Here is a 25,135-nt window from a genome sequence, read left to right as displayed (position 1 = left end):
AAGGCAGCAACATCTGCTGAGCCCTAGCACTGGACACTGAGGAATCTGCCTGGGAAAAGAGAGCCTGAAACCTCCCATGGCATGAACAGCGGCTTGCTCTTACAACAGGAATTAATCAACCATAAGTCACAAAGGCACACTAATTGTGGAACTGAGAGAGCAAGGGCAAAGAGGGCAGAGACTCTCTCTGGTTATGCCCACGCTAAAATTAATTATCAGCTTTGTGTGTTGTCTTTCCTTGAAACTGAGAGAGAAGCAATGGGAAGGTGTCTATCCATCTCTCCCTTCCCTCAGCTTAGGGGTAGAGCCCTTTCCCTCCCCTCTCCTGCGTGCCTGGGTGGGTTCTGTGTGAGCCCAATCACCAGTGCAGTGGAGGTTCCTTGGAATAAAAGGGATGTGATGAAAAACCATTAGCTCTGAGTGGCCAAGCAGCAGAAGTGTGCTTCACTCCTCACCTCCTCTGGGTACAGTGAGCTTGGAGTGTGAGGCAAAATCCTCAAGGATCTGGATGTTTAACAGTGACTGATGCATAAAGATATATAGGAAAAACAAACATGTTTTGACAATCCAACTTGGAATGGAGTATGTCTTTGAAACTTTGGCTTTTATCATTCCTTAAGGCTTCAAGGTCACTCTTGTTTTATAAAGTGATGGCTCCTGGATATGTATTGCCCTACCCTGGGAGAGTAGTGAAATTTTGCACTTGTGCAATAAATAAATGTTCTGGAGGCTTGCTCTGTCCTGCCTCAAACATGAGACCCAAAGGTTGGCTTGTTTCAAAGTATTTTCATTTATTTATAGGACACAGTTGAGATTTTTTTTTTTTTTTTTCTTTTAGGGCTCTGCAGTTATCAGGAAAAAAATAGCTAATGAGGTAAATTGTCTTATTTTAAACCAAACTCAGGAACAATTATGAAAGCAGACAAACAAACACTGCTGTGCTGTCCATACCTGTGAAGCTGCTCTGAAAAGAACTTGGAGCTTAATGGTCCCAGCCAGGGAGACAATGTCTGTGTCACCAGAGAAGAAAGGAAATGTGTCACTGCTCCAGACTACACCAGAGGATGTAACAGCAAGGGGACAGACACCCTTATTAGTACAGGAATAATCAATCAGAGCTAAGATCCCTTTGCAACAGGATGAGAAGTGTGATCTATTCAGTACAGATCTGGAGTTCAATGACTCCGTGATGAAACAGCCCAACGACACATTGCTACATCTCTGCTCCTCTGACAAATTCAGTTCTGCAAATGCCAAACCCAAATCATCACATCAGGACTCCCCAGACAAAGAATGTGTCACTCTCAGCACCAAAAAGCTGTGCTACAGTAAATGCACAAACATTGTTGCAAGTAGCTTTCTGCAAGAAATTCACAGGGATAGAGGTTTTTCTGCCTCCTAGCTTGGAAGTGCCTGGTTATCACATTGATCTGTGGCCAAAAGCACAGCTCACAAATGTATCATTTTATCCATCCAGCTTTCCTCAAACTCAGAAACAGAAACAGGTATTTTAGTAGCTAATGGAAAAATTGCAATCTTTGGGAGGCACAGAGCACCAAGTCAAGAGCATCAGGCCTTTCTCAGGTTTCCTTAGCTAGAAGTCCTGACCTGTTCTAATTCTTTGGAGAAGCCATTCTACACTCATGATTCCCACAATTTTCCCTATCCTTTTCTGGCTACTCTTTCTGAGTTGTGGAGAAGGATCCTACAAAGTATTCCTCAGCTGAAAACAATGTTATTTTCTGGGGTTTGTTATAATTATTCTTTTTTTTTTCTTCATTCTAAAAGGCATATTTGTAAATCTCCATTAGGAAAAAAAAAGTCATGTTGATTGTGATTAAACAGTCAATTAATATTTTTATTTATATGACCAAGGAATAATTAAGACAATGACCTCTGCAGTCAGCATAGCTGCATTTAAGGGTAAGTAACAATGAATACAGCCTCTTTTTAAAGGAGGAAAAGACATCTCTGATACTGTGTTACACTAATAAGCTACATTTAACTTTTAGAATTAGTTGGTTTGGGGAGGAAAGACCTTTCCCCTTGCTTACACACTATAGCTAACCTATGACTGGGGGTAATCAGCCTACCTTAACATCTCAGAATCTGACACACACAGTCTTTAAATTCTGAAGTACATGGCATGGTCTAATTTAAGAAAGTACTATTAAAAGAGAATTCTCCAGAAAGTTAGGATGTAGCTTTTCTGGCTTCTTTAGCCTATTGTACCCAATCTACTGGCATAACAAGACATAAGCAATATGAAAGGTGGAAGAAGGGTTTTAAAATGGCTAAATAATGGGAAAAATCCTTCATTACAGAAATACCGATTAGTTGCAGAACTCGGTTGTTACAGCAGTTCTCTATCACCACGGTATAGACACACATCCACTTTGATTGCATTTGGTTATCCTAATGTCAGGGCAGTGCTCACACTGACCTGTTCGAGTTTCCTGGATTGTATACACACATAAAATGGAGCTTCTGGAGTACTCGGCATTCCCGTCCTGCCAGGACACCCTGAACGCCTGCCAGCCCAGCGAGAGCAAAGCCCTGAGCCTGGGCTCTGCAGCTAGGAAATATTCATTGCAATGTTTGAGATTCAACAGCTTCTGGCCCAAAATGGAAGTGCCATAAACGAGCTGTTTCCCCCATAGCTGGGGAGTCAGGCAGGCAGTAGGCTAGAAATGATCAGATATATGTGTTGTTTATTTTGACAAAGTAACAGATTGTATTTGCGCTCCGAAGGCGACAGGCAGATGGTCTTTGCACAACCTAGAGAGGGCAGGCCCTGCTCCTGCTGAGTGAGGAAAGCTCTGCTTGACTCCAGCATGGCACAAACTATGGTTAGGAACAGTTCTTCCTTGAACAATCCATCTAAATGGCCGGAACACACAGGTACTGTGACCAGAAGTCTCTTACCTGCTCCAAAAAGCAGCTGGTTCCAAGGGCACCCTTACTGCAGAACAAGTCACACCTGGTAACTGTTCCCGTGTTGCCTTGCTCTGATCTGCTCTACTCAAAAATTCTTTATTGTGTCACAAGTGACTGCAAAGCTGCCAGAAATATTTGGAACAACATAAAATATCCATGTAATGCTGTTAATATTTAGGTTTAGGATAGGCTGTATCCAGTGGAGAAATAAAGAATGGAATATGAGTTCATGGTGAGACTAATAAAAATCACAACAGCAGGAAAATTGGTATTAAAATTCAGACATCTAGGACTGACTTAAAAAGTGCTACACTGTGAAAATCTTCGATGTCTTCTCTTGCACTTCTCCAGCACTCCTGTTTCCTTCAGGAGAATGTTGTTTATAAACAGAAAAGAGTTGTTATGAACAGAGTGAGTTCCCCTAATGTTGAAAGTTTGCCTCACACAAAGGCTTTTTTTTTTCCCTTGAAAAGACCTCCCACACACTCGTCGTGTTCTTATCACATAGCAACTATTTGTTAAACTCTAACAATTTGGGAACGTTTTCAAAAACTGGGGATGCGTATTTTGCCTCATCTCAAATTATTTTTAATTACAAAGCCATGTATCGCATGCACAATTGTAAGGGTTATTGGATGCAGTTATTTGTATCTGGAAATAGAAATGTAACGTAAAATGTAAATGCTTTTCTTCCTTTTCACATGGGTATTATATTATCATTAATTTTTATGCTTAGTGCTTGATAACCTTCTTGAGCTTCCTCCTACCCTCCCTATATGGTTCAATACACTGACAAGCTGACAGTTATCTTCTTCATTTGATAAATTCCAACTCTCAGAGGGCAAGATCTAGGTAAGGCTTCCTCTTAAATGTAAAATAAATCAAACTCATACACATGAGTTTTTTCTCCTATGGTCTCAAAGCATCTTAACCTTGTTTTCAAAAAGAAGCAGGAAAGAGAACAGACTCCAAATAATTAATCCACAGCAATGCTTTGAGGCTCTTACTCAATGCTTGAAAAGAGAAAAGGTATCTTTATTTCCATTTTAACGGCAGTCAAAATAAATCTGTGTAAAGTGAGCTGCTTTACCCAAGGTCACAGAGCAGCCCAGGAAAATGCAGGTCCTGAACTCATGCCCTCTTTCTTCATGAGATGGTGAGATCCACAATTAACATAACCTGAGGAAATATTCCATTGCTTTTCCACCCACCAAATCCAATTCCAGGCAGACACAAAATTGCTTACTTTGGCAGAGCCAAAAACCAAACTCAAGTGAATATTTTATGATTTTTTTACAGTGGCAAAGAGAATGCTGAATGGTTACTTCTCTCTGTTGTTCCCAGACACCCTCCTAAAGTAACACTGCAAGCAAGCAGGAGTGGTCTGTGTTAATAATGTATCTCCTAGTGCACTACAGTAGCACACAAATGTCCTTATAGTGATATCAGTGCAACGGTACAAAGTATTTGTATAGGAATGACGCTATAAAGCCAGTTGGATGTAAAAATATACCTGAGATGAGTTAAAGAGGCGTACTCGTACCCTGTACTCTCCTGTTTGCACCAGCCTGTGCTCACAGATTTGGCGCTGCAAAGACTCGTAACATAACCGCTTATTACATCTCTTGGAGCTCGAGCTCTTGAATCTGTGCGACTGCAGGGAAGAAAAGAGAAACCCTCAGCTTCCATTCAGAAAGGAAGTTTGCAGCCCTCACGGACGAGTTGGAAAGCCTGTGAGCGCCCAGAATGCTCCGACGCAAGACAACACAAAGAGCTGCCGGCACTCTTTGTTAGGGCCGTTCCAAGCCGACTTGGGGATGCTGGAATATTTGGGTTAGAGGCACCATAGCGAGACATACAGGCCACCCTGCCAAAGGGACAGAGGGATGGGTGGCTCTCTCTAACAAAAAACAGGCGCTCCTTGAGCTTTAGCCCAATCTGGGATTGCCTTGAAACCTCTCCATCTCCAGGTTTCCACCCTGGGAAGGGATGGGAAGGCTTTCTGCCTTTATGCTCCGGCTACCACAAGCCCACTGGGACTAGGGTCAGGGGGGCCCTTTCTCTGCTGGGCGGGGAGGGGGTTCCTGCCCCCACTGCAGGGCCCTGGGGCCCGAGCGAGGAGGGCGGCAGCCAAGAGAGGGGGGTTGTAGCGGGCCCGGGCTGCAGTGACTCCTCCTAGAGGCGGTATGTGCGGAGCGGGAGGAAACCCCTGCCGCCCCCCTCACCAGCAGCCGCCATCACCATTGAAACATACAATACAGGGAGAGCGGCTGAGGCGGAGCGAGGGCGGGGGGAGCCGAAAAGGGAAAGTGGGGAGGAAAGGGGAGGGGGGGCAACGAGAGCAGGAAAAGAGGGGGAGGAAAAAGAGGAAGGGAAGACAAGAAGGAGGAGGCGGCGGCAGCGGCGGCGGACGCCGGCAGGTGAGGGGAGCGGCGGCATGGGGACTACGGGGGCCGCGGCGAGGCCCTGCTCCTCTCCTTCCCTCTCTCCCCGGCCGCACGACCCACCTCCTCCTCTCCTCTTCCTCCTCTTCCCGGCGCCGCTGCCTTTCTCCGGGAGGGCCGGCCATGGCCGAGGCCGTGAGGGGAAAGGGCGTTAGGGGGGCGGGTGGGGGGCGGCCATAGGGGGAGGGGGGCGCGAGGCGGTAGCGGCGGCGCGCGGGGCCGGCCCCGGGTAAGGTGGGGGGGGCGGGGGGGGCGGTTCTTCCTCGCTCTCTGCCTCCGCTCGGGCCCCGCAGCGCTTCCCGTTCCGGGGCCGTGGGGCCGCCGCCACAGCCGCCCCTCGGCGGGCAGCGGGCGAAGCCTCGGCGGCGGCGGCGCTCGCTGAGGGCGGATGGGGGGGTGTGAGGGGGGAGCGTTTGCGCGGGAAAGCCGGCGGCCACACCCCCACACACACACACTCCACTGCCCCTCGGCGCGCCTGCGCGGCCCGGCTGCTGCTCCCGCCCCCCTCCTGTCGATCAAGCGGGTCACAGCCAATCACCGCGCTTTCTCCCCGGCACGGGCTGCCGCAGCGACCAATCAGCGGGGAGAGCGGGCGGGGCGGCGGTGTCCGGGCAACGGCGAGGCGTGCGCGGGGCGGGGCGGTGGCGCTCAGCGGGCGGGCCCTGAGGGGACTCGGGGCGGCTCCGGCGGTGGCCGCCGTGTCCCCCGAGCTCGGCAGCGCTCAGCGGGGTCAAAGGCTCGGTGTGGGTCCATACCGAGGCCTCTCTTCTCAGCTGCGCGGCGCCGCGGGGGTCCCCGATGTTGTTTGCGAGTAGGAGCTGCCTCTGCAGGAACCGCCGGGGTTTGGGGTGCCCCGGAATCTTCTTTCACTGGGAAGGCGCTCTTGTGTGCCGGTTCTGGGGGCCGGGAGACACCCCGCCTGGCCCCTGAACAGCACTATGTTTGTGCTTCCGTGCCTTAGCAATTCGGTCAGGTAACGAGCCCCTGCTCTATGTCTTCTACGCTATTTTCCCCAAATATTTCGTTTGTAAATGAATGTGCAGCCTAAGCTAGATCCGAGGTATGTCTGTGGTTCCTTGTCAACTCCTAGCTGTTCTCATAGATCCTCCATAGCTGGAGATGAGGGCAGTGCAGGTGTGTGGATAGTCCTGTATGTCCTTTATTTTCAGTTTTTTTATTTCAGAATTTTGCTGACTTCGAGTTCTCTCAGTGCTTGGAGGTGAAGGTGCTGGAGCCTCTCCTCAGGCTGGGAAAGCTGGGGATGTTCAGCCTGGCCATGACAGGGCTCTGGGGAGACCTTACTGCAGCCCTTCGTACTTGAATGGGACATGTGAGAAAGAGGGAGAGGGACTTTTTACATGGGCAGGTAGTGGCACGATGAGGGGGAATGGTTTAAATCTAAAAAAGGAGAGATTTGTATCAGTTGTCATGAAGGAACTTTTCCCTTAATTCTTGCCTGTGAAGCTGGTGAGGCCCTGGCACAGGTAGCCCAGGGAAGCTGTGGCTGCCCCATCCCTGGAAATATCCCAGTCCAGGTTGGACAGGGCTTGGAGCAACCCGGTCCAGTAGAAGGTGTCTTAGGTATTTTTCCAGGAGGCAGAAAGAAAATGTCACTGGTTGCCTTGGGCTCTGAAGAAGGCAAAACTCAACAGAGGAAAGCCCTGCTCACAGTCATGTTATAGAGAGCTCTGTGAGATGTGGTAGCTACTCAGTCCCCCATAGCAACACAGGCATGTTGGAGTCATGGCAGAGTGGGAGTGTGCTGTGACCAATTAAGGGATAGGGAAAATAACTGTTTCAAATTGCCCAAGCCTGATGTCATGGCAGCCAGATACAGACACAGCCCTTGTAGCTCAGTGAGGACGGACTTAGCACGAGTGGCACAGGTTTATTTTTAAATGGAGGCTGCACTTCATGAGGAGAACCGTAGAGATGATGAATCAGCTGGCAGGGAGGGAACGAATGTGGGTAGACTTTTCAACTGATAAGCCCTTGAGGCTTGGCTGTGTCAGAAGAGAGCAATTAGGACGGCAGTGCTCAACTTGTAGCTGTTTACCTGTTGGTTGCAGTTCAGGTGAGTGTGGCAGGGCTGAGCTCATGTGCCTCTTCCTGCAAGGAAACCAGATCCCTATCTGTGGGGTTTCTTTGTCCAGGTCCACAGGAGATTTCTCAGCATATTTCTTTATCTGGGTCCTGACGTGACTGTGCCAGATCTTGGCTTTCTACAAAAATTGCCTCCTGTAGGAGTCAAAACAAGACAAGAGCACTCTGTTGTGTTTGTTGCTCCTCAGTGCATCCTGCCCCATGTAAGTTGTAAAGCAGACAGTGTTAGCACAGTTTTGTAACATCTTGTATTTAGGCTCTCACAAAATTCTGCAAACGTAACCTGCAGTGCATTTGGAAAATATTTTGGGATTCCAAAAGTTGGCTTGGCATCAGGGGAGTAAATAATGGCAGAGGCTTCCTGTGAGAGAGAAGGGGTAAATAAAGAAGTATGCAGGGGTGGAAAGTTCAACCCTGTTGCAAAGATGCAACAGAAGGATGAGGCAAAAGTGAGTAATTAAACATAAATTTATCTAACGCAACAGCATGGCCCAGAGCAGTGTGGTTAATTGTATACAAATATGTTTTGATTTTCTGTCATGGAGATCAAGTACAACAATGGTATTTTCTGTAGGTCTAATCCCTTGATGTTTGCCTTTTTCCATTTATTTTCACTCTACTGGGATTTGATGATATAGGAACAAATATGTGAGAGGTTAGCTTGATGTAATTTTGGTACAGGTACTGTACTCTGTCAGCATGGCTCTCTGTAGGGGTTTCAGTGCTGGACTGAACTCTTGGGCGATGGAACTGTCCTGCCAGCATTGCAGGAACCTGTTTGTTCCCTACTGCACATGTTTATTAAGTTCCACTTTAAAATGAGTAATTGTTGCTCTAAAGAGACTGGCTGTTCTAGAAATTGGCTCCTCTGATGGCTAGAAGCCTAATTCCCAGCCTAGGTTTATTATTTGGATGTCAGTTGTCACAAACTGAAAAGGACACGTTTTAAGGATTGTTACTGTTACGAAATTGAAAGTTTATAAAGGGTTTGTCACAAATTGCAAGTTTCATTGAGGAAGGGACCTTGGAAGATCACCTTGTCCAGCCTCCAGTCCCAAGGCAGTTCCCGTGCTGCTTGAGTGATTTCTGACATGCATTCTCAAATGGTTCTGAAGTTGTCCTGATGGGAAGATTCTGCTGCCTCCCCGTCTGGCCGAGTCCAGTGCTCCGCTCTCAGCTCTGCAGCTCTGTAACAGTCACTGCTATAGGAACACTTGCTCTCTCCACCTTCATAGCATCCTCTTGCATCTCTGAAGGCCAGTATCATGCCTCCCCTCTTCTTTTCACCTTCCCTTTGAGCTCTGTTACCATCACTCGTGATTCCAGGCTGGCAGTTGGCACAGAATTCAGAGTGGGATGATGAGCAACGCCAATTTTGATGTGTCTGTGTCTGATAGGTTTACTGGTTTAATTTTTCCCAACTTCTCTTGTCATGCCCACATAATGCATTGCACACAGAAAGAAAAAAAAAGTCTGGCTAATAGACAAGAACATGCCAAGGTTTTACAGATCCCTGCTGATTTTATATCCTTGATATCATAAATGAAAAGATGATGATAAAATTTAGCAGTATCACCTAGATTCATTTTGATGCTTTTCCAAGTGTCTCCCTCGTTATGTTTCCTTGTTTCACTGAGGTGAATGTAATGCACAGTGAGGTAAGTGTGCCTTCCTTGACAGAAATACCATCTGTGGCAGACCTGCTCTTCGTTTGCTTCTGAGGAGTAACCAGGCTCATAATTAGGCCTCCAGGGCAGCAATCAAAATGGAGTTAAAACCAATTTTTGTAAACAGAGTTAAAGCTTTCCCAAATATTATTTGACTGAGAGTGAGAAGTAGGGGTGTAACTGTGACCACATGCAAGCCTTGGAGTGGAGAGGCAGATTCCAGGGTTTGATGTCTGTTTATCTGTAACCTTGTGGTTGCCAGAAAAATAATGAGACAACAAGTTTTGTTTTCTTTGCTCCTGATATTGCTACACTGCCAGTACAGTTCAAAAGCAAAGTTACAGCAAATATTCCAATTATCCACCTTTTAATGAATAATGCCTGCACTTTAACAGGCATTGAGGATGAGTTTGGATTTTTGTTTCAGGAACAGCAGCAGCAGCACACGAAGATGTTTCTCATCAATCCTGTCGGTTTTGTCTTGCAGCCCTCGGATTTGGAGCAAGGCATTGAGAACCACCAGCAAGTTGAGAAGCACAAGGCTGCAAGATGTCGGGGCGGAGCGGGAAGAAGAAAATGTCCAAGCTGTCCCGCTCGAGCAGGGCTGGGGTGATCTTCCCCGTGGGCAGGATGATGCGCTACCTGAAGAAAGGCACCTACAAGTACCGCATCGGGGTCGGGGCCCCCGTGTACATGGCAGCTGTCATCGAGTACCTCGCAGGTAAACCTGAACCTGCTCCTGGAAGTGCTCCTGGCACACCAAAGCCGGGGTTAGCCACCCTGGGATGGCATACACGCATGGGAAGCACTCCTGGAAATCTGCGAGTGCGGGGTTGGTTGAAATCTGCTGAGAACGCTAAAGAGGTTAATTTGTCTCCTAGAGAGGCTGAGGGTGGAAATTCTCCTTTAGAGGCACCATGCTTGGTCACTAACTAGGAGTGTTATTTTTTATTGCTTTGCAGAGTGAGGAGTCACATCTGTGTTGTTTCTGTCCCAGAGAAAATTGGTATTGATTAGGCTTTTTGATACACCTAAATGTGAATAATAGGAGAAAAAAAAGCAAACCCACTTTGTACTGCTTCTGTACTTCTAAAACGTTCTGCTTGCTGCATTTCTCCTTGCAGGGCAGTGTCAAAGTGTTATGAAATATAAAGGTGTGTTTTTTTTTTAATTTGAAAAACCCTTTTGCTTTGCCTAAGAAAGTGTTCCAAAATGTAAATCTTCCTGTGTGCCCTGAGGGGTTTTTTTCCTGCCTTTCTGAGATTGAGGAAGGGGCAGGTGTCCCATGGTGATACAATATCCTGTGATTTTGTACAGAAATATTTCAGAGTCTCCTATGATCATATCTGCTGAATTTCTTGTTTAATTATGGAAAACAGCACTTCAGCAAATTGTTAGAAGTCACAGTGCAGAGAGGATTCTGGTTCAGGTTACTCAGGGGTTACAGATCAAGACTGAGGTGCATTACAGAATCTGTGAGGAGTCACAGCCTGGATGGAATTGAGTGAGTTGTGTTTCAGGAGTGTAGTTCATTGCCAAGGTGGCATGAAGAAGCTTGCATGGAGCCTGGTTGTCCATGCAACAGATTTTATGTAAACACCACTGTCTTTTTTACACATGAAGCTTGTTCTCACTACCAGACAATAAAAGCATTATTTTCTTCCAAAGGTGTGGAGACAGTCTGGGATCTCACAAATTTCACAATTTCACTATTAAAATTAAATTTATCATGAAGCCTAATAGTACATTGCAAAAATTACCAGGTTTGTGGCAGTACATTCCAGGATGAGAGTCAAGTTTAATTATTTTTTTCCCTGAGGCTACTTGTGGAGCTGGAGTGACAAAGTATTGCTTGTGTTGAAGAAATCACAGTAACTTTTATAAAATAATGTGATGCATTGTGGCTCTGCTGACCTTCTGTCTGGAGAGAAATACTTTTTTCCTTCTCCTACTCCACAGGGAGATATTTCTAGGATAAACATTTAGAGATGTTTGTCCCGTGGCAGTTTTTTACAAGGTGCAGTAATAAATGTCAGCAGCACATCTGGTATGTGCAACATTTCAGTGGTGCAGACTGACTTGTGGTCAGCACTGTTTGCCTGTTACCTGAACTAGAACAATGTATGTCTTGGCTCTGCTCCTGGATAATAAGTGCAGTTTAATTTAACTCATTAATCTGATATGAGCAGATTATGTGTGTGCCTACACTTTGCTTTAGAAAAAAAAAGAGTGTGTAGTCAACCAGGCAAGAAGATTGCTAGAGGTGTAGGCTGGGAGCCCACATAAATTGTAAGGGAATGCTATTTTCAGCTGCTGGGTTCAGCAGAGGACTCCTGTATATATTGTGATAGAATGGAGTAATGTTTCTGAGCAAACATCTATTGCTGGTGGATTGTGTTCTTTCCAAACCAAAGTTCCTGTGCTCTGTCCAGGGTTTTGGTTGGAAATATTACAAAGGTGGAGAGTTCAAAAAAACAGTGTTGCACCATCTAACCCTGCTGATCTAGGCATTCCTACTATTATGGGTGAATAAAGTCTTTGGTTTTGGGAAGCCTGTAGAAATGTAGAAACATTTCCAAGGATGTTGTGGAAGGGGGTATTATATGTCAAACTGCTAAGTTTTCTTCACATTATCTGATCTTTCTATTACAAATGCCATTCTTTTCTCCTGGATTTGCAGCTGTGAAATGGTGGTTCCTCGAGATGAAAGGCTGCATGCAGGGGAACTGCTTCAGGCTTAATCTGGGAGTGTGGCAGTCAGGGACTGTCACTTCTTAGCTTTTAGTTTCACAGAAGCAGACTGAACTTTTTTTATTGTTGTTATGATAAAACATGCATGAAAACTTCTCCTCTAAACCCCTGAGTGCTTCCCTGAGTTTAAGCAGGGATTGGATGTTTCACAAAAGAGGAAGGGTGGTCTCGGCCACCTCAGAGAAATCTGCTCTCTTTGGCCAGGCTCTAACTTTGATAAAACACTGGTTGCTCATGCTCAGCAGGGACTTTTTTGACTTTACCATCTAAAATCTCTGAAGACTTGGTCCTCACTGAACACATTCCAGCCTCTCTCTGCTCCTGAATCATAACATTTTGGGGAAGCAATGGTTATGGAAGAAGAATACTGATGTTAGAGCCAGGGGCAGGGATAGGTCTGGCTAGTGGGAGAACTGGACTGATGACCACTAGGCAAATAAATGGTGAAGAGTGTCTAGATATCCTGCCAGAAGGCTGGAGAGCAAGTTGAAAAAAATAGGAAATAGGCCAAGAATTGGATGGAGGGAGTGCTGCTAATGAAGAATCTGAGTAGACAGGAGAAATGGTGACTGTCCAGGAAAGGCCGCTGAGATGGAAGTCGTGGTGTGGATTGCCAGGGAAAGGAGATTGGGCTGAGGAGCTGTGGGGAATCAAGTCATGGCTGGGATGGGGGCAAGGTGGATGAGGCTGGAAGGGTCAAACAGGACCAGAACACCTGAGTGCCTGCATTCCTCCAGGGCCTGGCATGGACCAGCAGATCTCTGTGAGTGACCAGCCCTGTGTGGTCTGTTGTTGGCCTGTATTTGTGTTGCCCCAGAGCACTGAGCCTTGTGGCTGGCATCATCCAGAAGGTGCATGTACATCCGGAGCATCCTTACTCCCAGTTTATGAGGCTGAGACTGCTGTTTGGCTTTGGTATGTGTTCTGTTTCACAAGATACTAGACCCCTGTTTTTTGTCTTTGTGAGCAGGACTGATCATGGCAGCACCTCACAGCCATTATCACCCCCAAATCCGCACTTTGTCTTATCAACCCCATCATTAAAATGCCAGCAATCACCACAGTGCAGAGGTGGTGGAATCTCAGGAAGAGGTTCCTCAACTGATCAGCTAATGTGAAGATCTCCTCACTGTTCTAAACTTTTCTTTTAAATTTCTCTATGCTGTTTTACGTTTTAGGCTGAAAATCATATTGTAAAATTACAGCTTAACTCTTATCCAGAAGGTTGTGTTTGCTGAAACAAGGTTGAGTTCCACTGGCTTCAGAATTAAAATTCTGTGAAAAATTGGCCTGAGTCCCATCTGATTGATGGATTTTGCAACAGACTCATGCTCTGAGTGTGCACAGAGCTGACTGCAGCCACAAGCACCTAAATCAAATATCAACTGCTCATGTCCCACAGGCCATCTTCCCAAAAAGTAGGCAGAGAATACAGAAACCCCTTGATGAGGAAGCACAAGTCATGTCAGGGTGTGCTGGTCAGAGGAACTTATGGAAGCTCAGTGGAAAGCCATCCTCTCTAAATTAGGGCAGAACACAGCACCAGCAAAGGCTTCCTCCTTCACAGCAATCACCTGGAATACTCTTCTGCCTGTGCTCATCTGCCATGCAAATCCAGCAGATAGTTTTCTGCTTACAAAAGGAGGGCCAAGGACTCCATCATCAATAGATTTTTGCAGAGTAAAGGTATTACTGGTAGATTTTTATGTGGTGGTGTAACAGGAGGTGACACTATTTCTCCTGAAGGGGAGGTGGAAAACAAGACAACCTGTATGAAATCTTTCCAATTTGCTATCAGTAATTCTCATAGGCCTTTCTTAGCAGTCTGCCTTTCCACAAGCTCAGCTGAACAAAAACCTTTGGCCTGGCTAGGATGCTTTAGTTCCCAAACATTTCAAATCTGCTGATCCATCAACTAAAGAAACCTCTTTTTCCCTGTATGTCACAGGACAACAAGATGTAATCCCATTCAGGTCATAGCTTGGATGCAGCTTGTCTCTGCTGGAAGAGAGTTATGTTCTTCTGAAGATGTCTGGATTTGAAGTTAAACTTTTGATGTGGAGCCATCTTTGTGAATTTTGACTCTTGCAGGAAGCAATATTATTTGAGATTTCAATGCAATTCTTAATGCCTGTGCTTACATCACAGAAAGTAAAATCAACTTATGGCTGAGAATATCAGGGTGCCCAGTTCCAAGAGAGCTTGTTATGGTGTAGGATTTTGAGACCAGTCTTTTTAGAATTTAGGTAGCCTTAGCTGTTACGATGTTTCTACTTGAAATGTAAAGAAGTTTCTTTAGGGATCTGTTATTATCAACAGAGCATGTGGTAACTGAAGCCTCTAGTTTTGATATTGTATTTTGTAAATGCCATTTCATATTCTTAAGATTACAAGCCCCTGCCTCCACTATTAGAAAAAAATAAGCATAGAAACCTTCACTGGGAGGAGGCAAGGCAATCATTTACCTATGCAAATGTTTGGCATCCTTTGGTAAGTCGTGTGCATATTCCACAGTCTGCCATACGTCACCTCTGCCTCGGATTCCCTTCTTCCCAGTGTCCTGTGGTGGATGGCTGGCATTTGAGTGTTCTGCCTTTTTTGCTCTTAACATTAGGCAGAGGACTAAGAGTGCACCATCAGGATGCTGCTGGCCAAAGGACCCAAACCTGGGGCAGTGGGGTGAGCACACAGGTAGCAGGATGTGCCTGTTGTTGGCACACCTGAAAGAACTTCAGTTCCCACACAGGTAAGTATGTGTTGGTTTTTGGATATTTTTTTCCCCTGATGCAATTTTTCTCCGCTGTCAGCACACATCTGCCAAACCCACTGGAGGAGCCTGGGTCTCTTTTCTTGCTCTCTGCTGGTCTGCACAATGGATGGAATCTGTTCCTGCTGTCTGCTGCTGCCTTAGCTCTGCTGGCAGAGGTCTGGGAGAGGCTCTGACACTTCCAGCCCCATGGGGGTGAATGTAGCTGGATTATGTGGGATCTCTCTTCAGTTTCCTCCTTTAAAATCCAGGACAGACTAGGGAATGCAAGAGCTGAGAGGTTCTTGTCCTAACTTTTACAATTCACTGTGAATATGCATGTACATTTTAAAAAAAGGCTTTTACATTTCCAACATTCAGTTAAATATGTATGCTGCATAGTAGTGAAAACTGGAAGACAAGTTTGTACTTTTGTTATTCTAACAGAGTGGAATTGAAAGCTTGTATTTTTCCCATGAGCCAGAGCTAAGCCTCATGTTGAAATTATTTGGATTTTAGCCAAACATTATGTATGTTTCCACTAGATTTTTCATGAAAGTCCTTCTTTTTATAATAGTTATAGTTCTTTATGGAGTTTGTAAAAAGGAGCAGGATGTCATTAAGACATCAGTAAGTTAAGAACAGGATACTGATTGGCTGTAATTTTCATATTCCTGTTCCTGACAAACACAAACCCAAACCCCAGACAACAGGGACCCTGTATACTTTTAAAATGAAACAAAGTGTGAATATTATTTTTAAGAGTAATTGGAGGAAAAAAATCCTTTTTCCTTCCTTCTCAGTGTTTCAGTAGAGTTCTTATGTGAGAAATAACTTCTGAGTAGAAGCCAAACTATGTAAGCTAATAAATTATACTGATTGCTACAGTCTAAATAAACTTAGGAAGATGTGTCTGTATTTCTGTAATAATTAGGAAGAGCTCAGTGACTTTAGTAGAAATGTTACTGCTAATTTAGAGAAAGTACCTTTGAAATGACCTCCTGTTCCCAGAGGTGTAGAAGGACCTTTCTATCAATATTTCATGCATTGAAGCTCTCATGTTGTCTCTGCTTGCATCTGAGTCAAACCTTCCATATCTTGTTCTGAAATGAAGCTTCTTACAGATTTTCAGTGCCCTTTAATGGAGAATTCCAGCAGTGCCTGGCTAGTGTGTTTGCTTTCCAAGTATTTCGTCAAATGCACCTCAGTCTTCATCTTCCCTGGTCCTGAGAATCCTTGCTGTTTGTCAGAGCTGTCTGTTCCAGGTTGGGGGTTTCACTGCATGCTTGACTGTTCTGTTGTCACAGGGCTGCTCATAAATTTTGGACTGCTGATGTACATCTTTAGGTGTTTTTTTGCCTTTTTGAAAGAGAATTCTGACTTGAGACTCTTAAAAGAAACTGTGTGAACCAAGCTTAGCATATTTTCTCCTTTAGAGAATTAGGAAGGATAAATGGATCTATCTCAATTTATAGATATATTGAGTGGGGTTTGGTTTCTACCTTTCTGTAGCAAGAACCCTTTAAATCTGGAAACATCCCTGAAAAGGTAAATGAATATTAAGAAGCAGTGTAAAATGTGTATGCAGCATGTACCTAAGCTGCATTTTTGTTACTGGTTTTTGTCTTGATGTGTTACAGCTGAAATCCTGGAGTTGGCAGGAAACGCGGCGCGGGACAACAAGAAAGGAAGGATTGCCCCCAGACACATCCTCCTGGCAGTTGCAAATGATGAGGAACTGAATCAGGTGCCTGTTTACATTTTGGTGCACGAGTTGTGTGCTGTGGCTTGAGTGAAGCTGCTGCCAGGGAAGGTTAGAAACAGCTTAGTCTGAGACATGAATGAGATCACAGTTATTAGAGCAGAAGATTGCACCCTCTTAAATAAAAGCAAACAAAAGCAGAGGTTGTGCGATACCACATCTTAAATCTTATGGACATAAACTTTGGTTCTTCTTAGCCTATGGGTCCTGTTGAAACAAGTAGTCTGGATGCTTCACTTTTTCCTCAGGGACATTCACTACTTAAAGAAAATGTGCAAGACCTGTTCCCAAAAGCTGTAGCAATGTGTGTTTTCTATTATACTGGCTGTGAGGCCCATGTTGGGTAGGGATCTGGCTCACTCTCTGCTATTGCTGCCTCCCTGTCTGTTTGCCCAAACTGTGGTTTTCAGCACTCTGACTCCCGGGATCACTTGTGGGATCACTTCTGCTGAGCTTGTTGAGTGAGGACAGAGATCACAGCATGGGCTGAAGATTGTGCTATTCAGGGCTGCTGAGAAGGTTCAGTCAGCATCAGAGTATCTCTTCTGTATGAAGATCGATGATGTCATTCACACTTTGAATACTGCTGCACTTAATATGACTGCTTTAAATAATGAAAATGTGGTGCCCATGAAGTCATATGGCTCTGTTTCCAGTCAAGTGGAGTAAAAATTCAATACGGGCCAGAAGAGAAAGGATGCTAACACTGCCAGCCCTTTCCCAGCTCTGTGTTTCTGGTCAGTGACCTGTGAACTGGGACTTAGCTCTGGTGTTGTCTCTTAGGAATTAGTCAGACTTTGTCCTCCACATGGTACCACAGCCCATTCCTGGTTTTTGCCTCTGCAAAGCAGGGCCTTGGAGCTTTTCCTTGCTTTCACTGCATCTACTTCCCTGCCAAAGAGGTCTGCATCCAGCCCTCCTCTGTGCAGGGCTCTGGTGCAGTCCTTTTTTGAAGTAGCCCACAGACACTGTTCTTCTTTCACCCTAATTCACTGCTTGTGAGTCACCAAGGACAGGTTTGCACTAAGACCGGCACTGGACAGGGAAGGAATGATTGTGCAGCAACAGAATTTTCCAGGATGTGCTGGCTGACTTTGCTGTCACTGCCAAGTTCCTTGTTATTGTGGATTTTCTCCCTAATTGTTTTTTGGTGGTGCAGACTAAGAGGATCTGTAATTTGCTTCCATACACCGCTTCTCCTTGCAGTTGCTCAAAGGTGTGACTATTGCAAGTGGAGGTGTCCTGCCCAGAATTCAGCCTGAGCTTCTGGCCAAGAAACGAGGTGCCAAAGGCAAATCTGAGACCATCCTTTCCCCTGCTCCTGAGAAGAAGGGGAGGAAATCCATGGTGAACAAAAAGAGTGGGAAGAAGGCAAAGTCTACCAAGGCCCGGACGTCCAAAAAGGTAAGCATGGGGCAGGTACAGATTCCGTGTCACCCTCTGCAATATTTGATTGATAATTGTGTAGAATCTCTTACCTCCACACTAACTCTGTGAGAGTGAACCCTTTTAAAATAAGGGAAGCTGTGTTCTAAAGCATGTTCTACCAGAGAGATGTCATGCCTTCAGCCTTGTGCAGTTACTGGGTTGCTGTTAAAGACTTTTCACTATCTGGAGAACTTATCCTGACATGGAATGTCAGTGTCATTGTGACAAGCTCTGTGTCATGTGTTCTTAGCTGTACTGTTGTTAGTGATTTTCAGAAGAAGAATAAATCAATCAGAACTTGACCACTGCACTTTCCCTTAGGGTTGCCCATCCTCTATCACTATCCAAAATGGATTAATTTGCTAAAGCAGTAACCCAGATCAGTGCTCTTGGTTTGTCATTCCAGAACATGCAGCTTGAAACACTTCTGAGTTTTACATTGGGTAGGGTTAAATGATATCAATCTTTGACTTAAACTTTTAAAACTTGGATTAAGCACATTTTTCTGGAGGCCTCAAAGTTTTAATACAGTTCCATAGCTGATAATATGCAGAAACAGCCTTTAAAAAGAAAACAGAGTTGCTTGATGGGATGTTTAATTGGATGCCTCTGTGTATTGATCTCAGCTACCACCTTACTTTGAATTGTGCACATGCAGGGTTTGGTAGGAGGTGGTAGCTTCTTCACATACCTTAAAGCAAATGTTGAGAGATGTGAGAAGATGCTCCTTCAGCCCTCTAGGACTGGTAGATTTGCTGCTCCTGGAGATAAGCTATAAGAGGGCTTTGTCATTTAATAACTGAGACTTAAATATTTGGTTTTCAGATCACAAAGTTGTTTTTTCTTCAAATTGGAGCATTTGACTGGGTTACTAAGTGACTAAGAGGTTCTGCTCTGTTAGCAACGAAAATAAACTCACACATGCCTACCCATATAAATACAACCTTAATTGTCAGTAAATCTACAGATGGGTGTGGGTGCCCTGCCTCTGAATGTGACTACAAAAGTATGTAATGCCTCAGATGAACCACTGATTTAGCATTATATAAACAGTGCAGATATCTGTTGTTACATAATCTTAGGGGATTACAAAGCTATGAGTAATGTATTGATCTGAGAAGATAAGATTTGTAGTAAGTTACTAAATCTCCCCATTATTGAATAATGCTGGATGTTGATTATTTTGTTTCCTTTGTCTTGCTTATTTTTCTCCCATCAAATAGAACAAACAAAAGGACAATGAAAAAGAAGGAGCTTCAAATTCAACAACTGAAGATGGACCTGGGGATGGTTTTACTATCTTGTCCTCCAAGAGCCTTGTGCCAGGACAAAAGGTAATAAAGAACAATTACAGATGGGGGCTTAGCGTGAAAAGAAGGATGCTTTTCTCTTAAACCAAAGCATTTCCAAAATCAGCCTTTTTTTCTTCAAATTGTGATGTTAGAACATTAGTTTTCTAGCAATAACATCCGCTGGAGCAAGCTCCCAAGTTGTGGGCATATCACCAAATAATCTGAGTGGTGTGCAAATTAATTAATTAAAAGCTAAAAGCCAGAATCACACATATTGAACAGAATATGTGTGAGATATATATATATATACCAGAATAAAATAACTGGTTTCTGAAAGACTGAATCCAGCCTTCTTTCACTTCAGGTTTTTTTTTGCTATGAAAATGATTTTGCACTCGAATCACTATTTATTTTTCCTCCCCCCTCATTATTATTTTTCAGCTTTCCCTGACACAGAGTGACATCAGCCATATTGGCTCCATGAAAGTAGAAGGCATTGTTCACCCTACAACTGCTGAAATAGACCTCAAGGAGGACATAGGTGAGGCTCTGTGCATGCAGGAAAAACACATCTAGAGCTGGAACAGTAGCTGGTCTACTGGCTGCCTGCTGAGATCCCGTCCTGTTTCATCTAAATCTACTCCAGGCCATAAAATATCACTTACAGCCTCTGAAAACCAGGCTGGATCTGGCTAGGTATAACAGGCTAATCACTGATTTGTCTTCTTTTAATGACAAGCAAAACACAGATAATTTGTTGAAGCACATGAGCAGCAAAGGTGTAAATAATTATTATTGAGGTGTTCATTGGCTTATTTCTACATTTGCATCTGAAAATTACATTGCAAAATTATATATTAATGACACTTTTAACTATGACTTTCATTGTAGTATGTTACATAGTTTAGAAATACTCATGAAAAGCCTTATACTGCTCATGCAAAGTAGAGAAATTCTGTTACTACAAATATGGAAATTTATGCAGGAAGGAGGCAAGAAGCTATTCAGCCAGTCACATAGGGGGCACAGAATCTAGTAGCAGGCTTTTGGATCATTAGTTTTTAGTCATCAAGACCTTCACTGGCATCCCAGCTGTGTTTGTTTCAGTAAGTATTAGGGTTTGTATGTTAGGTTCATTTTGGAGGCTGAGTCCTGAAAATCCCATTCCACACTATTTTAGCCATGAGTCAGAGTAAATAACATTCTTACAGATATTTGTATTAAAGTAATTCCCAGTAGCAGCATACAGGGCTCTTCAAAACCATGCAAAGTAAACTTTATCTGTGTCTAGGCAGAGTGGTAAACATAAAAATCAGGTGCTGCTGGTAGAGGGCGACAGGATAGCGTGTGTGCAGTGTTCTTTTAAATAATGTAGACTTGTTTTGCCACACTGATACTTTGAAGCCAAGGCCTTTTTCTCTGTGTCCTTGCAGGCAAGGCACTGGAAAAGGCTGGTGGCAAAGAGTTCTTGGAAACAGTGAAAGAGCTTCGCAAATCTCAAGGACCTTTGGAAGTTGCTGAAGGTAAAAGGGATACACTGCTCTCTTTTGGACACAGCTCATTTTTTGTGTTCTTTTCTCTGGACATTCTGATCTGTTCCTGTTGTTATGTGTCTTTGCTTGTGTGATGTGTTTCCTCAAAGTTGTTGCTGATATGGGCAGCCTGCTGAGAAGGAAAAAATGGATAGGACACCTGTGTACTGTGCACATTCTGTCTTTAGACTGATTGATTTTTCTTAGGAAATTTCTGTCCATGAGAGTCCAAAAATTAAGGAAATCTTGTGCCATCTTTCCTGCCCTGTTTGTACTGCAGCCTTAGTGAGAATCAGAAACAGCTCTCAGCCTAACATACGAGGCAGAGGAAAAATTGGTGATACTCGATAAATTATTCTCCTTTATGCATATTTGATGAACATGTATAACCCAAATAATTACCTTACTTTGAGCACAAATGAAGATGTGATATGAGCTGCAGAACTGACACACTTTTTGGAAGAGCAATTGCTCAGGCACTGCAACTGCTTTATTAGAAGAGCTCCCTTCAAGGGTTAACACATTTGTAGCAAGGAATAGTTTGAGAACAGAGATTGTGCTTCCTTTGTGGACAGATTCAACCAATTTAAGGTGTCTGGAAGACAGATGGAGAAAAGTTACAATACGCCTTATTTGGCTTAGTATCTCTATACTCAAAAAAATAAGTGCTTCAAATAGTCTAGTTTTGGAAAATTCCTAATTGAGTAGCCTAGTTTTATAATCTGAAATGATAGAGAAATTTTTATACAAGATTATTTGCTTCACTTTCATATCAAATCAAATTTATATGCCATAAAATCAAAGCAAACTACTTTTCTCTGTCAACATCTCTACCTAATTAGAAGATAGACTCATTTTATACTATTAAGACAGCTGGTTAAAATTTAAGTAGCACAGAATTTCTTTGTGACTACATCAGAATTCCTCTGTGATGGAGAACAAGTGAATACACCCAGGATTTTCATCCTTTGGCTAATTCCATCCTGCACAGCTAATTTCAGAGTGTTTAACCTGAGATTACCAAGACATCCAGACTTTGAGTAGTGCTGATGGTGACAATTGCAACAAAAGCTAACTGATGCCATGCTGTAAGCTCTGCAGGTCCTGGAGAAATATTACAGTTCCTGAAAAATTAATCTGAGACTCCTAATTGGACATAACTGCTGGGGACTTTCAACAAACAACTTTCATTTTCATGTCCTTGTCTGAAATGACCCAGCTGTGAAGTGGGTGTAAATATTACTCCCCAGCACTGTGGAGTTGTAAAGATGATGATGATGATGATGATGCAGGATATTTGTGCAAAGCACTCAGTGACAACACTGCGAAAATGTCTGTGGGGATTACTGATACTGCGTTTAGGGCAGGGGCTTTGTACTTTGCATAAAACAAACCCAGAGGCTGAATGAGAGAGCTGAAAACCATTATTGAGTAGCTGCATGCTAACCAAATGAGCCCTGGGTTCTTTGGTGTCCAAAGAAATAACACTTGATCACAAAAGGAATGATGAGACAGGTTATGATTGCAAGAGAAGCATTGTGGTGTATTTTAATCTAAATGTATATCTTTGGAGAGCTGATGTAGTTCAGAAGGGTACGTTGGTTGAGAGGTCATTGCAGGGCGGTTTCTGTTCCAAACTAAATGTTATATTTTCATTTGTGTTAGCTGCACTCACTCAGTCTAGCGGCCTAGCAGCAAAGTTTGTCATCCACTGTCACATCCCACAGTGGGGCTCGGACAAGTGTGAAGAGCAGCTTGAGGAGACTGTCAAGAACTGCCTAACAGCTGCAGAAGACAAGAAGTTGAAGTCTGTGGCTTTCCCCCCGTTTCCCAGCGGCAGGTAGGACTCCCTGGGTCAGGCAGCAGGGGTGGAATTGGCTGTCAGAGCTGCTGCTGTGACAGAGGTGCCCTCTGCTCTGTGGCCCTGCCTCTGCTGCTGCCATCTGACACAGAGCTGCCCCACAGGAACCCAGCCTGAAGTGCAGTGTTTGCAGGAAACTGCCAGAGAGCCTTTGTAAAGAGAAATTAGCCAACCACGGGAGAGCTGAGTGGGCTTGCTGTGTTTTCTATTGCTATAGGCACTCATTTTCATTCCTCTGCACCACCTCGGGTTTTGTGTCCCTTCCTTTTGCTGTGGGGGTCTTTATTAGACCTGCATTTGTACTAATAAGATTATAGCAGCATAATACTGAAGGCAGGTAACAGTGATGCCACCTGAGCTACATGGATGTGGGGTGTTCACTTAAGCCCTCCTGACCATAGATATTTAAAAGACTTGTCACACAAAACTTTTCTTTCAGAAGAAAATCTGTTCTTAAATGTAGCTCTGCTTTCAAAAAGGAAAGTTATTAAACCAAATGTGAAGCCACACATTTCTTTCTCAATAACTAGTAAGCAGAATTTGCTTGACTAGGAAATCTGAAGTATTTTTCTTTTTATTTTTTGCTTTCAAATTTCTTTTTGAATCAACAGTTTGTTGGTCTCTGATGACAAGAAATCTTATACAAGCCCTGCTAACTGCAGTAATTGTTATTTTGTGCTAGAGGTCTTGTATTTTGAAATGTATCTACTGATTTTGGTAGACTAGTAGAGTACATAGTACAGTGCTGTTGTGTTGGCCTGACAGTGAATAAAATGAAAGTAAAACTGCATTTGATCTGTGAAATCACCACACATCACTGAATACACAGGAGGTGAAAATGCCATTTTTGCACAGCTACTCTTCAAAGCAAAATATATTGTTATGAATCAGGACAAAAGAAAAAATAGAGAGGCAGAGCAACTTTTAGTCTTTTTTTTTAATATACAATTCTTTTTGTATATTAAAAATTAACTATAGCTTTTAATGCCAATAGAAATAGTTTCTAGACTTCATGTCTTCAAAGAGCATAGAATCAGAACAGTCCATTCTTGGACCATTAGTCTTTGTGCAGATCCTTCTGCTGCTTTGTTCCTTTTCACTCTATTGTCCTTACAATTACTCCTCCTAACAGAAATAGTCTTGCCAAGTGCCGCTGGTTTACATTTCATTTATCAAAGGACCTCAAAATTTCCTGAAAAAAGGCAATTTTACAAATAAGACTTCCTGGTTTTGCTGTCATTTTACTCTACCTACATGTCTACACATTAAATGCTGGTTTTGTGAGTAGTTAAAGAATTATACTGTATCAGTTCTATTTTCATTTTCCTTTGTCCCATCTTAGGGACTTTTTACAGTAACTAATGTAACATTGCAATAGATGGATTACTTCCGTTGTGCATATCTTTTTGATGGTTTTAAATATAAATATGATTGTAGGTTAGGGAATATTACCATCAAGAGGAGTGAATGAGTGCATCTTGACCTTAATTTGGCTTGGAGTTGTAACTTCAATTATTTTCACAGGATTCCCAAGCAAAGTATTTTAATGACAGAGTGGGGAAGTCAGCTAAGGAGGTGATGTTTTGGAGTTGGTTTCTTTTCAGTTTTCAGCTAAAAAAAAAAATCATCCTTTGAAATTTTTAGCCTGCCCAGCATGGCATGGAAAAGTTTAATTCCAAGGGCAAGCATTAAAAAAATTTGTGTGGTCATAACAAGGACAAGCAGATGAAAACAGCAGCAATGCCAGCTAGGAAACTTAATTCATCAGGAGATGAATATTGCATTTAAAACCTTGGGGTTTGCCAAACTGCAGCTGGCACTACCTTAGGAGCCTGTGGCTGGAGCAGCTCTGGCTTCTCTCAGCATCCCAGTGCCCAACACTCACTGCTCTCTTTTCTCCCCTGACCACACAGAAACTGCTTCCCAAAACAGACGGCAGCCCAGCTGACCCTCAGAGCTATCTCCACCCATTTCGACGGCACCAGCTCTTCCTCCTTGAAGAACATTTACTTTCTGCTCTTCGACAGTGAAAGCATTGGCATCTACGTGCAAGAAATGGCCAAGCTAGACACTAAGTAGCAATGGCAGCCAAATGAAACTTTATTTTTCAACAAACTTGAGTAGCATTAAAAGCATTAGAGGTTGGTTTTATTTTTTCAATGTGGTGATGAGGGGGAGTGGTAGTAGTGTGATGTGTTGTGACTTGATGGAGAGCTGTGATTAGAGATGAGAGGGGTTTAGTCCGATTTCTTCATGCCATTTTTATCACCTTAAGCAATTGAGTTACCATCTGGTTTCAGGAGTTTAGTGTCCTTTGTTGCTTTAGTTTAGAAGTTTTTAAAGAGTAACCTCATTTTAGATTTGTAGTGATGATTTCTTCTCACACACACACACACCACTTTCAAGAAAGCTCTTAAAAATGTTCTGCTCCTTTTCCCCCTCCCTTGAGGGTAGATGGTAAACTTCTGCCTTCAGCCCACAGAGAGGTGAAAAGGGTTTTAGAAGTGATGCATGAGGAGCTTCTGTTTTGCTTTTAAATCACAATAACCTCTGTAATTACTGAGAATATTTCATGGCGATTTTGTTTGTTTTATAAGAAAAAAAGAAAAAGA

The 25,135-nt window shown here is 43.6% G+C and overlaps 1 protein-coding gene and 1 long non-coding RNA gene across 3 annotated transcripts; one reads left to right on the top strand and one right to left on the bottom strand.

The window, feature by feature from the left end:
* Positions 1 to 1,703: 1,703 nt before the first annotated feature.
* LOC134555030 (uncharacterized) lies at positions 1,704 to 5,555 on the bottom strand. The gene is made up of 3 exons (XR_010081360.1): positions 5,445 to 5,555; positions 4,451 to 4,591; positions 1,704 to 4,116 (listed from the first exon to the last, which is right to left on the bottom strand). It is a non-coding gene; the product is annotated as an uncharacterized LOC134555030 (long non-coding RNA).
* LOC134555029 (core histone macro-H2A.2) lies at positions 4,621 to 25,135 on the top strand. Of its 2 annotated transcripts, none has more exons than XM_063406318.1 (9): positions 4,621 to 5,357; positions 9,639 to 9,872; positions 16,289 to 16,395; positions 17,617 to 17,814; positions 19,062 to 19,172; positions 19,572 to 19,671; positions 20,564 to 20,653; positions 22,328 to 22,502; positions 24,437 to 25,135. In XM_063406318.1, the coding sequence occupies exons 2-9, from the start codon at positions 9,701 to 9,703 to the stop codon at positions 24,600 to 24,602; spliced, it is 1,119 nt and encodes a 372-aa protein (XP_063262388.1). In that variant the 5' UTR covers positions 4,621 to 5,357; positions 9,639 to 9,700; the 3' UTR covers positions 24,603 to 25,135. The 2 variants fall into 2 exon arrangements, with proteins under 2 accessions (XP_063262388.1, XP_063262389.1); XM_063406319.1 differs by lacking the exon at positions 4,621 to 5,357 and adding an exon at positions 6,040 to 6,354.

This window comes from Prinia subflava, chromosome 9 (assembly GCF_021018805.1).
Source record: "Prinia subflava isolate CZ2003 ecotype Zambia chromosome 9, Cam_Psub_1.2, whole genome shotgun sequence".
NCBI classification, from domain to species: domain Eukaryota; kingdom Metazoa; phylum Chordata; class Aves; order Passeriformes; family Cisticolidae; genus Prinia; species Prinia subflava.
The sequence above is the reverse complement of the archived record's forward strand: the minus strand, read 5'-3'. Positions and strand labels throughout refer to the sequence as shown.

What these genes read in the sequence shown, in the direction of transcription:
- LOC134555029 (XM_063406318.1), top strand. Translation starts at nt 9,701, where the DNA reads ATGTCGGGGCGGAGCGGGAAGAAGAAAATGTCCAAGCTGTCCCGCTCG. An exon ending in TGTCATCGAGTACCTCGCAG is followed by an intron (nt 9,873 to 16,288) that starts GTAAACCTGAAC and finishes GATGTGTTACAG; the next exon opens with CTGAAATCCTGGAGTTGGCA. An exon ending in CCCCCGTTTCCCAGCGGCAG is followed by an intron (nt 22,503 to 24,436) that starts GTAGGACTCCCT and finishes CTGACCACACAG; the next exon opens with AAACTGCTTCCCAAAACAGA.